The sequence below is a fragment of the Somniosus microcephalus genome, chromosome 11 (assembly GCF_052327205.1).
Source record: "Somniosus microcephalus isolate GS21.2 chromosome 11, FLI_Smic_1.0, whole genome shotgun sequence".
NCBI classification, from domain to species: Eukaryota; Metazoa; Chordata; class Chondrichthyes; order Squaliformes; family Somniosidae; genus Somniosus; species Somniosus microcephalus.
In genome coordinates, this window is record NC_140997.1 from 9,822,057 (window position 1) to 9,837,531 (window position 15,475).

A 15,475-nucleotide genomic window follows, 5' to 3' on the forward strand; every position below is an offset into this window, starting at 1 on the left:
CAGTACTCAGAACAGAATACTAGTTGGAGAGCGTGATGCACTCCAGGGATTCCTGCACTACCTGCCTGGTCCTCCTCTTCTGTCTGACGGTCACCCATTCCCTCTCTGCCTGTATACTCTTAAGCTGCAGGGTGACGTGCTATCCATGTAACTCTCAGCCTCGCGGATGCACCGCAGTGACTCCAGCCACCGCTCAAGCTCCAAAACCCGGAGCTCGAGTTGCTGTAGCTGGCGACACTTCCCGCACATGTGGTCGTCCAGGCTATGCGAAGCGTCCAGGACTTCCCACGTGGCACAGGATGTGCACTCCACGTGACTGAGCTGCCCGGCCAGGCCTCTATTTAATAGACTAAGAACTAACCCAGCAGAAATAAACTTAAAACTTAACAAAAAACGCTCCCCAGCTACTCGCCAATCAGCTCCTTCCCTTGTGCCGATGTCCCTTTTTTTACTCTGACATCACTTTTTCAAAAACCGCCTCTGTTGAGTTGCTGCCACTCGGGACTGCTCGCTCTCACTGTGCTCCCACCAGGTCTGCTCCTTCTGGTGCTGCTCCCGCTCTCGCCGCTGCTCCCGCTCTCGCCACTCTTTGTGCCGCTGCTCCTGCTCTCGGTGCTCTTTGTGCCGCTGCTCCCGCTCTCGGCACTCTTTGACCAAAAGTTTGGTCAAAGAAGTAGGTTTTAAGGAGCGTCTTAAAGGAGGAGAGAAAGATAGAGGTTTAGGGAGGGAATTCCAGAGTTTGGGGTACAGACAGCTGAAGGGACGGCTGCCAATGTTGGGGCAAAGAATCATAGAATAGTGCAGCACAGAAGGAGGCCATTCGGCCCATTGAGTCTGCGTCAGCTCTTTTGAAGAGCAATCCAGCTAATCCCACTCCGCCTGCTCTTTCCCTATATCCCTGCAATTTTTTTCTCCTTCAAGTATTTATCTAATTCCCTTTTGAAAGCTACTATTGAATCTGTTTCCAACATCCTTCAGGCAGCGCATTCAAAATCCTAACCACTTGTTGCGTAAAAAAGCTTTTTCCTCATGTCGCTTCTGGTTCTTTTGCCAATCACCTTAAATCTGTGCCCTCAGGTTCAGTGGAGGATACACAAAAGACACCAGTCAATGTGTGGATTTCTTCCTGAGAGAGAGAGGGACTGAAAGGGAATTTGTACAGATGCAGCCTAGGTGTAAATATTCTACTCTTTGTTTCAGATCTTTCCCCTTCTATCCAGCATCGGGGTCAATGGTATATTAATGGAATATGAGGATACCTTTCCTTACCATGACAGTCTTGAAATCCTCAAGTCCACCTATGCATTCAGGTAGGACCCGGCGAGAGCTGCTGGCCTTGCTCCATCAGCTCCTGATACAGTAATACGATTATTCCAAACTACAGTGCGTGTTCTTCTGTCGCAAAGTTTAACGAGGTGCCTGTTTTACTCCTGTTACGGTGCTCCACTCCGTGTCACTGCACTGCAATTGGTACACAGGGTTGTCCCTCCTCTCTGCTGACGGCATTGACTCTTGCTGGGGTGCAGTGCCACAGGTCCCAGCCGCGCTCCAGCACCCCGCCTAAATACCCGTTCTCCTGAATGACCCTGGATAGTGAGTGTTGGCAGGCTATTTGACTGGTGAAGACATCAACCAAACCCAATCCTTTCCTTGCCTGACATTTACACGCACACTTTCCAGTAGGGGGGTCACTTGGAAATGAGCATGAGTGGGAATCCTGGCTGTTTTCCTCTGTTCCATTCCCCCACCCCTGCTCCGGAGCTCCCAAGCCCAGGGTGCTGAGGCCAATAATGGACACGGAGGAGTTAGTTACAGGCTGATCTTATCAACGGGTCTAGATAGTTTAGTTATAGAATAGCAAGATACCCGGGAGTAAGTTACAGGCAGTAAAAATAATGGATACCTGAAAGTGAATTACGGGCTGGACTCTAATCAAGGGGTTCAGATAGTTTATTTATAGAATAATAGATACCTGGGACTGGGAGTGAGTTACATGGTGACGTAAGAAAACTACTAGGCACTTGGTCTGAGTATTAAGGCTTGAATCAACTGTTTTTCAACATGGCGATCTAGTTGTGTCCTTCACTAGTTCCTGTTAAAGAATGTCCTGAGCAAGCTGGGCCCATGCCTGAGTATTTATACTCTCCCTGGACAGCACCACTAGCAGGCTGCCCAGTATTACTTCATAAATCATTTCCACATGAATGACAAGATTCATGTCACATGGCATCCATTATTCTTTATACAATGTACCTCTGGAATCTCTGTGTAATGTGTGTAGTTGTTGTACATTTGCGTTGATTCCATTTTGTTTTCATTGTGCAGTTCTGCTGATATCGACACAATCCAACAGTTGGCTGAGAGCAGTAACCTGGAGATTATTCCCTTAATTCAAACCTTTGGGCACATGGAGGTAAGGTCAATGAGTGTGTGTGTGTGTGTGCGCGAGAGAGAGAAAACGCGAGGGCGCAGGCCACTCTACCTCTGAATAGACTTCCGTCAGGCTGTGTTTTAGTCCCTGAAGAACAAGACATGCAGAAAATACACAGGTTTGAGGCCATCTGCAAGAAAAAACGGGTTAATGTTCCGAGTGGGACCCTTCATCAGAACCCTGCCTGGCTTTGGGTTTCCATCCAGAACATCAACATACCTCTTCCCACTCGCCGAGCTGCTGTACCTTTTCCAGTATTGCCTGTTTTTATTTCCGTTTTAATCTCCGGGCTGACTGGCACTCTCCTAGCCGTGCAGTTTGTTGCTACGTTGAAGTTGCTCTTCCGTGTTCGTGGGTGGGGTTTCATTGGCTGGTCCCTCGGGTCCAATATGAGGAGCCTGGCTGAACTCATGTTGCAATGGGACTGTCAGCGAGCAGCAGAATACGGGACCACTTTTTAGGGTTTTTATCTACATGGCAGTGGGACATGTGCTGGATTACAAGTGTTTTGTTAAGGTTTTGTGTGATGCAGGAGCACATTGACGGTTTGGCAGACTGCTGCTCCATTTGATGGACCTCGCACACCGGTAATCAGGTCTGATATTTAGCGTAGCGTTCCTATGTTTTTTTAAATTTTCTACTTAACCCCCTCCCCTCCTGAAGGAAGCACCTCCATGCTGTGGTACAGTTCTAGGGGAACCAGCTGCCCTTCAATACCTTGCTCAAATGATTGTTTTTGTGTGTTGAACCCAGGCAGGTGCCCAAACCCATGCCTGTCCACACCCGACATCCACGTACACTCAACACAGGTCGCTGGATCGTGGTTGGGAGCAGGAACCTTGGCTGATTTTTGTTTTCTCATTCACTAACCCAGAGACACTGAAGTAAATTGTAAAATCCCCCCAATGCTGTCAAACTGAGATCAGGTAAATCTGCACAAACCAGGGATCACACCTGGGAGGGTTTTTTTTATTCGTTTATGGGATGTGGGCGTCACTGGCAAGTCCAGCATTTATTGCCCATCGCTAATTGCCCTCGAGAAGGTGGTGGTGAGCCGCCGCCTTGAACCGCTCCAGTCCATGTGGTGAAGGTACTCCCACAGTGCTGTTAGATAGGGAGTTCCAGGATTTTGACCCAGCAACGATGAAGGTTCTGATCTGTATGTCTCAGTACGGCATCAGATAGTGTAACCCACTGTGCAATCGGGAAGAGTGTATTACACAACAATCTACTCCCTGATAATTCAGTAATTTTTTGCTATTTAAAAACATTGGAATTGTCCAGTATTTTGAACTGAACAACGTAATTGACACAACTAAGTGGGAATTTAGTGCCAGAAAAAATGTGAATTATCAGATAATTTGAGGTAAGTGAACTTGAATTGAAGGGTGTAATTGCAATGGTGTCAATTTCAACTCATTCTGGCCATGAGGTAAAGCTTTGTGCAGAGGTGCCTCCTTTGATCAAAGGAATTGAAACAAATGCAAGAAAGGGGCTCAAGACATTGAACCGATCATGTGGGTTCCTGTTGAAAACCCCATTAAAAGTTCAGGTGTTGCTCTTGATTTTTTTTTCTCTCTCCCGTAGGACATGCAAGTCTCAATCTAGCTGGGAGAATCCTAGACCACAATGTTGTGGGGAAGCCTCCTGACTGTACTGCTAGTACAGTATAACGTAACCAAATAACCGTGGAAGCTCTACCTTCCTTGAGTCCCTCTGCTACCAGCAATTTCATTAGTTAGGGGAGTTTATTACTATATAAGCAGGTTTGTCACTCATGAATTTGATTAACCATTGACTCCTAAATTACTGTTAGTTTCCAGCTTCCACATCAATACTCAGCACTCTTGGATATGAACAAATGACTTGATTTTATTAGCCTTACTTCCTGGCCAGTAAATGACAACTGGTAGGCTGTGTTATTGATATTAAGCAGGTGCAGAGACAGGGAGGGGGAGGAAGCAATTGAAGGAACATCCTGTGCTAAGGTAAGAGGCAGGAGAGATAAAATGTTGCAAATGGGAATGGCAAAATCATACAGCATGAAAAATGGGAGCAGGGGTTATAGTTTGAAATTGTTGAACTCAATGTTGAGTCCAGAAGGCTGTAAAGTGCCTAATCAAAAGATGAGGTGCCGTTCCTCGAGCTTATGTTGAGCTTCATTGGAACAGTGTAAGAGGCCGAGGACAGAGATCAGAGTGGGAGTGCGACCCGTACGACCAGATTTAGGAACAGCTTTCCCAGGGCTGTCATCCTACTGAACTCCACAAATAAACTCTAAAGCCTGCACATCTGTCAATGCACTTTATTATGGTTATGTTTATGTTAATGTATTACAAGCCAAATGTATGTTGAATGTTTAAATGTCTTAATCTAAATGTACACTCTCGGGAGCCGCAAGCCTACATTTCGTTGTACTGCACTTGTGCACTAACAATGACAATAAAGTTGATTATGATGATTATGATTAAGTGGAGAATTAAAGTGACAGAGCTTCTGGTCGCCTGTCACTTTAATTCTCCGCTTCACTCCCACTCTGACCTCTCTATAACCTATAACCCTTGCTCCCATTTTTTCATGCTGTATGATTTTGCCATCCCCATTTGCAACATTTTATCTTTCCTGCCTCTTACCTTAGCACAGTATGTTCCTTCAATTCCTTCCTCCCCTCCCTGTCTCTGCAGCTGCTTAATATCTGTTCCATCTCCAGCTTTTTCCAGTTCTGATGAAGGGTCCCAGACCTGAAACGTTAACTCTGTTTCTCTCTCCATGGATGCTGCCTGGCCAGCTCAGTGTTTCCAGCATTTTCTGTTGTTATTTCAGATTTCCAGCATCCGCAGTATTTGGCTATTGTGAGGCTGTGTTATTGTTGTTTTAACTGTAGTTTTGTTTCCCCAACAGTTTGTTCTCAAGCATGACAAATATCGGCACCTCAGAGAGGTGGAGCGATACCCCAATAGCCTGAATCCCCATTTGCCCGACTCTCTGAATCTGGTGAAGGAGATGCTCTCCCAGGTACTCGACAAACACAGCAAATCTGCCTGGCTCCACATAGGAGCCGATGAGGTATGTACAATACAGTAATGTTCATTAAGTATAAGATACATGACAATGGTGCTGTGGTGTTAACCCATCACTCCATCCATTGTCTTTAGTATATCGTCATGTGCAGTAAATGTTTGTCATTGGACTGTTTACATCAAACCTCAAGCAATAGCTTGCAATAATAATTAATATATAGTAATGGCTTTAAGGACAGAGCTTCACATAGTGTGAGGGGGAATAGACATAAGCAGGAGCAGGAAAAAAGTCAATATACTGTGGGGGTTGGCGGGTGGGTGCGGACAAGGAGCCAGTGGAGGTTGACACGGACAGGGCGTGTGAAGTAGCATATGAGCAGCGGCGCTCCTAGATGAGTTGGAGTTTTGAAGTGATTATTGGCCTTGTAGAATAATGATCTGATAATGTTTATAGCTGGAGAAACCGTGAGTGTGAAAGGAGAGTGAGGAATGGGTTATATACACATACACAGAGTGAAATGGAGCGAGAAATCACCTTATGTGATGGATGGGATGTTCACAGCAGTTATGCTTTCTTCATTCATCTCTAACCGACTGTCATAAATCAGATTGGCTAGATTTATAAATCATTAATATTTGTTTCGTCAGATTCTGTTCGACATTAATACAACACATTTACTGTCAATGGACAGTGGATTTAGCTTTATGTCAAGATGAACACTGACCAATGAGAGGCTCCCAGTGATTTTGGCAGGAGTTTGGTCTCCCGGTGATTTTGGCAGGAGTTTGAACTCCTGGTGATTTTTAGCAGGAGTTTGGTTTCCCGGTGCAACTCACAACTCCTCAAATAATGAAGCAGTCCATGCCCGCATGCAACAAGACCTGGACGACATTCAGGCTTGGGCTGATAAGTGGCAGGTAACATTCGCGCCACAGAAGTGCCAACAAGCGAGAGTCCAACCACCTTCCCTTGACATTCAACGGTATTACCATCGCCGAATCCCCCACCATCAATATCCTGGGGGTCACTATTGACCAGAAGCTTAACTGGACCAGCCACATAAATACTGTGGCAACAAGAGCAGGTCAGAGGCTAGGTATTCTGCGGTGAGTGTCTCCCCTCCTGGCTCCCCAAAGCCTTTCCACCATCTACAAGGCACAAGTAAGGAGTGTGATGGAATACTCTCCACTTGCCTGGATGAGTGCAGCTCCAACAACACTCAAGAAGCTAGACACCATCCAGGACAAAGCAGCCCGTTTGATTGGCACCCCATCCACCACCTTAAACATTCACTCCCTCCACCACCGGCGTACCGTGGCTGCAGTGTGTACCATCTACAAGATGCACTGCAGCAACTCCCAAACCCGCGACCTCTTCCACCTAGAAGGACAAGGGCAGCAGGCACATAGGAACACCACCACCTCCAAGTTCCCCTCCAAGTCACACACCATCCTGACTTGGAAATATATCGCCGCTCCTTCGTCGTGGGGTCAAAATCCTGGAACTCCCTGCCTAACAGCACTGTGGGAGTACCTTCACCACACGGACTGCAGCGGTTCAAGAAGGCGGCTCACTCTAGGGCAATTAGGGATGGGCAATAAATGCTGGCCTTGCCAGCGATGCCCACACCCCATAAACTAATAAATCAGATTTTTTTTTGGCAAGTGTATGGTCGCCTGGTGATTTTGGCAGGGGTTTGGTCTCCCGGTGATTTTGGCAGGGGTTTGGTCTCCCGGTGATTTTGGCAGGGGTTTGGTCTCCCGGTGATTTTGGCAGGAGTGTGGTCTCCCGATGATTTTGGCAGAGGTTTGGTCTCCCGGTGATTTTGGCAGGAGTTTAGTCTCCTGGTGCTTCTGGCAGGGGTGGTTTCAAAGTACTTCAGCTGCCAACCAAGTGCAGTTCAAGTGTAATTGTCTGAATTGTTCTGTTTTCATAAACATTTAGATTGCAAGGTAGATGAAGATCATTTGCAAATCATCATCCACCACAATCATTGCAGCCGTGTTCTTTGGGGAATCTCTATAATGAATGGGAGGATCCTTGAAAATTTAGTGAGGGGAAGCTGAAATTTGTATTTAATTATATTCTCCTGCTGTTAACTGGTAAACCTTTGTCTTCCCCTGGAGTTGCTCAGTTGCGATGAAGTCTATTGAGAGGGTTTTGTGCTGGGGTTTGATGCCATTTGCTCTAACACTGAGGTTGGATAGTAGAGTCCTTGAGTAGCCGGTGATATTGTGTATTTTATAAAACTTTTTTCCTGGTTACTTTCTGAAGGTTTTTCATCTTGGAGAAAGTGCCGAATCTAAACAGTGGATCAATGAACAACGAGGAGACATTGGAAAGATGTTCTTGGACCACATCAAGGAAGTTGGGAGTTTTGTGGTCAACAAGTATCCTGGGCTTAAGCTTCTGATATGGGACGACATGATGCGGAAGATTAGTGAAGAAAAAATACGTGGTGAGTCTTTTAGGACCGCATGCTCAATGGAAATGATGGGGGTTTTGTGGTTTTTAAATTACTCTGGTACCTGTCCTGAAAATTGGTACCAAAGTCAAGGTCTGCAGTCTGTCCACTCTATGAAAGAAACTCTGAAGATCAACGGTAAAAAGGACTTTAAAACTGTATCCTCTTGGTTGATGCCAGGATGGGGCGAGGTTAGTCGCATTCTAGATATATAAAGTGCTTGCATTTAGATAGCGCCTTTTACGACCTCCAGACGTCCCAACGCACTTTACAGCCAATGGAGTACTTTTGAAGTGTAATCACTGTTGTAACGTAGGAAACACGGCAGCCAATTTGTGCACAGCAAGATCCCACAAACAGCAATGAGGTCATGATCAGATAATCCGTGTTTTTTTTAGCGATGTCGGCTGAGGGATAAATATTGGCCTGGACATGACACATGGGCCAGCTAGGCTTGGGTGGCTTGACTTACTGTGGACGGCAGGCACGCAGGTTGCTCTCCTCAAAGAATCCCCAAGATTAAGCTTGCTAGCCTCCCGCAGGGACCGTGATGGAGATGCTCTGGAAGTACAGGCCCGTCCTGAAGTCCTGAGTGATCTCTGTGACCAGAGACTGGAAGGGTTGTTTGGGGTGCAGTAACATTTCTGATAAGAATGGATCGCCTTCACAGCCAGTGTATTGGGCGAAATAAAAACAGAAAATGCTGGAAATACTCAGGCAGCATCTATATAGAGAGAGAGAGAGTAAACGTTTCAGGTCGATGAACTTTCATCAGAGTATTGGGTGTGTAGCTGGAGCCCATCTTGGTAGCCAGAGTTCCCTTCAGTAAATCAGTTTGATCCTAGCCATTTTTTTTGAGGGGGAGGGGGGGGTGGAGGAGGTGGCAATCACAGGTCACTGCACAGTACAATGCAGAGCAGAACAGATGATTTGCATTTGGGTTTCTGTGTGTTGTCTCTTAATTCCCTCTTCCGCTGCTGTGAATTAAGCGAATACTTTGTGTTTGTCAGTGTCCCAGGCTATGAAGAAATTGAGACTCCAATAATGATTTGGTATGTAACCAATCTATGTAGCTGCTTTCACACAGTCTCGTGTTCCCTGATGGCACTGTGGCTTTCTCGTGCACTTATCTGTCCTTGTGCCATATCAGCCACGGCTCAGTAGGAGCACTTTTGCCTCTAAGTCAGAAGTTCATGGGTTCAGTTTCCACTCCAGAGACTTGAGCTCAAAATCTAGGCTGACATGCCAGTGCAGTACTGAGGGAGTGCTGCACTGTCGGAGGTGCCGTCTTTCGGATGAGACTTAAAACCAATTCTGCCCTCTCGTGTGGGCATAAAGATCCCATGGCACTATTTGAAGTAGATCAGAGAAGTTATCCCTGGTGTCCTGGCCCATATCTATCCCTAAACCAACATCACTAAAACAGATTATCTGGTCATTATCTCATTGCTGTTTGTGGGAGCTTGCTGTGCGCAACTTTGCTGCCACGTTTCCTACATTACAACAGTGACTACACTTCAAAAAGTACTTCATCGGCTGTAAAGCGCTTTGGGATGTCCTGAGGCCCTGAAAGGCGCTATATACATGCAAGTTCTTTTTATGCAGTCGCTGCAGCGATAGTTAATGTTCTAGATACCTTTCCAATCTGCTGAGACCTGGAACACACTCTATTTGGCAGCTTCATTGATCTTTTGGACTGTTCTCTCCTCAGAATCCGGTGTAACTGAATACATTGCCCCAGTGGTGTGGTTCTATCATCCAGAATTTAACACTGACCAAGTAGGTAAGAAGCAGTGCTCAGTTGCATCTTCCCTTTGCCTGTTTTGCGGCTGATGATCATTTAAGATAATTATGATGACTTCAATCAGACCCTTTATTTTTAAATAAGAACCTTTTTGGTTTTTAGAGGCATTCCTTGCCAAGTACATGGACAGTGGATTCAGGAGCGTCTGGTTTGCAAGTGCCTTCAAAGGGGCGACGGGTGTTAGCCAGGGTTGGACCCCTATCAAGTTTCACCTGGAGAATCACCTGCGGTGGCTACAGGTTATTAAATCCATCTCAAAGTTCCCATCCCTTCACTTCCAAGGGTTGGCATTAACGGGCTGGCAAAGGTGAGATACTTTCTGCAATTTACTGATTCTCAACATTATTGAAATTGGATTAGAAATTCTAACGTCGGAATAGTGAAACCAGATCTACTTGTGTTCTTCAGTGTCCCCTTAAGGACTTGTAGATTGACCAGCACAGTGGCAAGGTATTCAGATGACACTTGTAGGACAGCATTTATTGCTAGAATAGGCAACCTTAGAGCCATTGGTGTACAACTGAGTGGCTTCAGTGAGAATGGGACCAGGAAGGCTGTGGCCTTCAATGCTGCTAAAGTGTTGTCAATTGGAAAGACATTCCAGAAAATGTTATGCTGTTTCTACATCTCTTCCTCAGGTACGATCATTTCTCGACTCTATGTGAACTGCTGCCAGTTGCAATCCCATCCCTGGTGGTCTGCATGCAAACTATAACTCACGGTGAGTTCCCTTTGAGAAACCGACTCTCGTATCCTGTGTCACTTGATGTAACATGCCGATCTGTCGTACATCTTGTACGCTGCTCCTGCCCACTATACCGTGACAATATAGTGTACATCTTGTACGCTGCTCCTGCCCACTATACCGTGACAATATAGTGTACATCTTGTACGCTGCTCCTGCCCACTATACCGTGACAATATAGTGTACATCTTGTACGCTGCTCCTGCCCACTATACCGTGACAATATAGTGTACATCTTGTACGCTGCTCCTGCCCACTATACCGTGACAAAATAGTGTACATCTTGTACGCTGCTCCTGCACACTATACCGTGACAATATAGTGTACATCTTGTACGCTGCTCCTGCCCACTATACCGTGACAATATAGTGTACATCTTGTACGCTGCTCCTGCCCACTATACCGTGACAAAATAGTGTACATCTTGTACGCTGCTCCTGCACACTATACCGTGACAATATAGTGTACATCTTGTACGCTGCTCCTGCCCACTATACCGTGACAATATACTGTAGTGTACATCTTGTATGCTGCTCCTGCCCACTATACCATGACAATATAGTGTACATCTTGTACGCTGCTCCTGCCCACTATACCGTGACAATATAGTGTACATCTTGTACACTGTTCCTGCCCACTATACCGTGACAATATAGAAAGAAAAAGACTTGCATTTCTATAGCGCCTTTCATGACCACTGGACGTCTCAAAGCGCTTTACAGCCAATGAAGTACTGTTGAAATGTGGGAAATGCGGCAGCCAATTTGCGCACAGCAAGGTCCCACAAACAGCAATGTGATGAAACCAGATTATTTTTTTTTTGTTATGTTGGTTGAGGGATAAATATTGGCCAGGACAACGTGGATAACTCCCCTACTCCTCTTCAAAATAGTGCCATGGGATCTTTTATGTCCACCTGAGAGAGCAGACGGGGCCTCGGTTTAACGTCTCATCCGAAAGACGGCACCTCCGACAGTGCGGCGCTCCCTCAGTACTGCACTGGAATGTCGGCCTAGATTTATGTGCTGAAGTCCCTGGAGTGGGTCTTGAACCCATAACCTTCCAACTCAGAGGCGAGGGTGCTACCCACTGAGCTACAGCTGATGGTGTACATCTTGTACGCTGCTCCTGCACACTATACTGTATATATTTCGTACATTACTCCCTCCCTTTCTCGATTTAATATAGATTGTCTTCCCATATACGTACAGCTGTAATATTCACTGGTGCAACTTGTAGTCTTTATGTTCTGCTACAGAGAAACCTTGTCAAACACATCTGTACATTGCGTATCATGCTGGTGCAGTACCTGGCCCCTGTGAGGTCTCACCGGAAACGTGAGACTCCTGTTAAAGCAAGAACCCCACAATTTATTTAATACCAGTCACACTGAGCAAAAGATCACCTTTTTTTGTCAATTTTATGTTGGTGCTGGGGAACAGCTCCCTCTACATTGTCCCATCAAATACTCCCAGGACAGGTACAGCACATGTTAGATGCAGAATAAAGCTCCCTCTACACTTGAATGAGTTTTTATTGGTGAGAAATGGAGCCCCTGCAGTGTGACTATCTTTCTCTGACATTTTTTCCATTTGCTTCCGCAGGTTCTTTTACAGATCAGGCGAAAACCAATTCACAGCAGATTTTGGGATTTAAAAATATCGACCTAGAAAACAATGTGAGGTAAATCATCTTTTCTGAAATTCTGTTTTTGGGGGGGGGTGTCATGAAGGGAAATGGGCTCTGACATCACAATAAGCAGCTGAGCTGGGGTTTGTGACCTGAAGCAGTGGCGGGGGGCGTGGGAATTAAGGCTAGGCATGTGGAAGACAAATGTGTGGGGTAGATGTGTCCTGGATAAGCCAGAATTTCTTGTGTGTCAACATTGACAATACTGATGTGACCCTTTTTCACCTCTGCCAGAAGCCCTTCATCTGATCCCATCCTCTGCCAGTGGATGCCCACTCAAGGCAATCCAGCGATACACATCATGCTTGACTCTGGGCTGAGCTTCAAACCCAATGACAACTTGCATTTATATGCCGCCGTTAACATAGAAAAATGTCCCGAAACCCAAATCTAAGTTGTCACCAAGACCAGTGACTTCTGCCATCTGTCTCCATTCCTACCTCACCCCACTACTACTCAAACCCTCATCAATGCTTTTTGTCACATTCAGGATCGACCACCAGCCTCCCAAGATCCATCCTACACAAACTCCAAGTGATCCAGAACTCGGCTACCTGCATCCTATCCCACAAGACCTGTCACTTATGTTGTCTGTTCTTGTCAAGCTTCATTGGTTGCCCATCTCTCAGCACGACTTCAAAATTCTCATCCTCATCTACAAGTCACTCCCAACCTCTACAAGCTCCTCCAGCCTCAAGTCCCTGATGGCACCCTCCACTCTTCTAACTCTGGTCTACTGTGTGTCCTTACCACTGCCCCCACCCCATTATCAGTGGTCACACCTTCAGTCATCTTGCCCCTACACTCCAAAACTCTTTCCTTTAAACCCTTTCACCTTGCTCACCCCACTTTTAAAAGCCTGCTTAAAACCTACCTCTTTGATCATGTCTTTGGTTTCCCTCTTGCTCTGGTTTGATCCTCAACTATGAAGCTACTAAAGGTGATATATACAGGTTGTTGAGGGGTGGCCTAATGCCCTTAGGGGTGCTTTAGGACCATTGCTGGGGTGGTGAATAGTGCACTCCCCAACTGGAAGAGGAGAGAAGCAAATTGAAAGGGGAACAGAAATGATGTTGTGGAGATTTACAAGTCCTTGGTGTGTTCTAGTCTGTCTCTTATATTTCAAAACTGTTCGATAAATATACTTTCAGAACTTAATATCCTTCCACTAGTTAAACCTGGTTACTAACAGCTGCATTTATGGTTTGTGAACCCTATGCTATCAGCACCAGTTCCCGACACTGGGTGTAGGTCGCTGGCTGCAGCCCACAGGTAATCTTGCCGGATTTGTTAAGGCCAGGGTCTTCCTGGCTGCCAGCCTTAGAAAATCTCGACCATGTTTACCTAATGGGTTGCAGATGGCTGCTCGAGACCCAGCAGCAGGAGACGTCAGTGCTAGCACGGATCTCACACAATATAAAAGCAGCTTAAATGTCACGTTCACAAGACATTCGACACGCGTTTGATAACTACTTCCATTTTTCTCTCGCAATGTGGCGCTGTGCTGTTACCGAACGGTGCGTGTACCCTTTTATTGTTTGTAGAACGCTGTTGAAACACTCTGAACTGCTCAGCTGTTGCTAATTCTTGTGTCCGCTCATCATTCTCTACAGTGAAGGAGACGGCACATTTGCAGGGGCTGAGATTTATCAAATGGTTCACTGGATTTATCAAAATCTGAAATCTGACGTAACGCGGGTTCTGGAAAGTAACAGGTGAGGCGTACAGGTTCATAGAAATGTCAGTACAGGAGGAGACCGTTTGGCCTGTTGTGACTCTGCGATTGTGCTAGCTCATCAATCCCATTTCCTTGTTCTTTAGTATTTTACTTCAAATCCTCATCTAATTCTCTTTCAAACCGTTGTGATTAACTCTGCTTCAATAGACTCGTGGTAATCTATTCCATAGAAAGTACAGCACAGAAATGGGCTGTTCAGCCCGACCAGCCCGTGTTGGTATTTATTCTCCACACGAGCAGCAGTTCTAATCCCATGTGTCCGCTTTGTTCCCACATCCCTTTATTCCCCTTTCCTTGAACCACCTATCTCACCTATTCTTAAACGGTGACACAGTCTCTGCTTCAATCACTGACTGCCTCACAACCCTCTGTCTGTTTGTTTGTTTTTTGAAATAACTTTCTCCTGCTCTTTGTCCTACATCTTCTTACATTTAATCTTGTATCTATGTTCCCTTAATTCTAGGCCCTTCAATCACTGGAAACCATTGGTTTCTATTTACTCTGTCCTGTCCCTTCATAATTTTAAATAACTCCTTTGAGTGAAATAAATCCTTCTAATCTCCCTTGCCTGTGCTGAATGCTCCCAGTGCAATGAGCTCTCGTATCGATTAAAAAGTTTGATGCTTACTACTCAATGATCAGAATGTTTCATCATTTCAGCTTAGCCAGGGAAAGAATGTTAGTCGGGACGGAACCAGCAAAATGGAGTTTGTCCACACATTAGCCCCTCTTTGCTCATAGTTTTTCATCCCCCTAAAAAGCCCAGTTTGTATCGCTCTATCTGCCTCCCTCTATCTGTTGTCTCTATCTATATCTTCACCTCTCCTGAAAGTTGATTAGCTCAGTCCATACTCTGCAGCCTCAGTACAGATGGATTGTACCACCTGTACAGGTGTCTGATGATCCACCTCATTCTTTAGCTGCCTCTTGATCTATTACTGCTATCCTTTCCAGACAGTCGCAGCCCCCCAATCCACTGTGTAACCGAGATAAATGATGGCCCAGAATTTGCTGGAACGGCGCATTTAACCCTGAGCACCACCCTTTAGACCTGTGGGCGCCCTAATCCTCCAGTGGCGAACTGACGCCAAAAGTTGGTGGAGGACTCCTTGGAATGTGCCACAGTGAGGTGATTCGGAGACGGCGCCATCGAGAAAATCAATTCTGATACTGAGCACGTGAACGGTATCGCAGTATTTTTTCGGGTACTATGTTTATAAGAGTTTTCCATGAGCAGCTGATTCAATGTATTTTATTTGAATTTGTGCTCCGTTTAAACAGTGAGATCAAAGGGTGGTTCAATCATTACAACAGGAAACACCGGTTTGGAAATCCCCAGAACATGGAGCATTTTGGCGCAGAAGTACTCAGGTGAGTTCACAACAACCTGTTCAACTTGTATTGGTAGCTGCCCTGAATCTAGGGTTGAAAACCCTCCAGGATTGTCCTGGAGTCTTCAGGAATTAAAGATTCATCTCCAGGATACTGCTGTGAGCAACCCAGGAGGAAAATTATACGGGCAATAAAAAATTGTTTTTTCAAAAAAAAATTATTTGAACACTTTTGCTCATTAGTTAGAGAGA

General features: G+C 45.7%; 1 protein-coding gene across 1 annotated transcript in view; it reads left to right on the top strand.

Moving 5' to 3' along the window:
- The window catches only part of LOC147110300 (hexosaminidase D-like), a 48,350-nt gene that overhangs the window by 26,333 nt on the left and 6,542 nt on the right, over positions 1-15,475 (top strand). The window contains exons 4-13 of the mRNA XM_086000151.1: positions 1,201-1,310; positions 2,326-2,413; positions 5,333-5,497; positions 7,727-7,910; positions 9,628-9,699; positions 9,823-10,027; positions 10,359-10,441; positions 12,070-12,148; positions 13,768-13,869; positions 15,174-15,263. Of these exons, the coding sequence (XP_085856277.1) occupies positions 1,201-1,310; positions 2,326-2,413; positions 5,333-5,497; positions 7,727-7,910; positions 9,628-9,699; positions 9,823-10,027; positions 10,359-10,441; positions 12,070-12,148; positions 13,768-13,869; positions 15,174-15,263 (1,178 nt within the window). The remainder of the gene's footprint in view (positions 1-1,200; positions 1,311-2,325; positions 2,414-5,332; positions 5,498-7,726; positions 7,911-9,627; positions 9,700-9,822; positions 10,028-10,358; positions 10,442-12,069; positions 12,149-13,767; positions 13,870-15,173; positions 15,264-15,475) is intronic.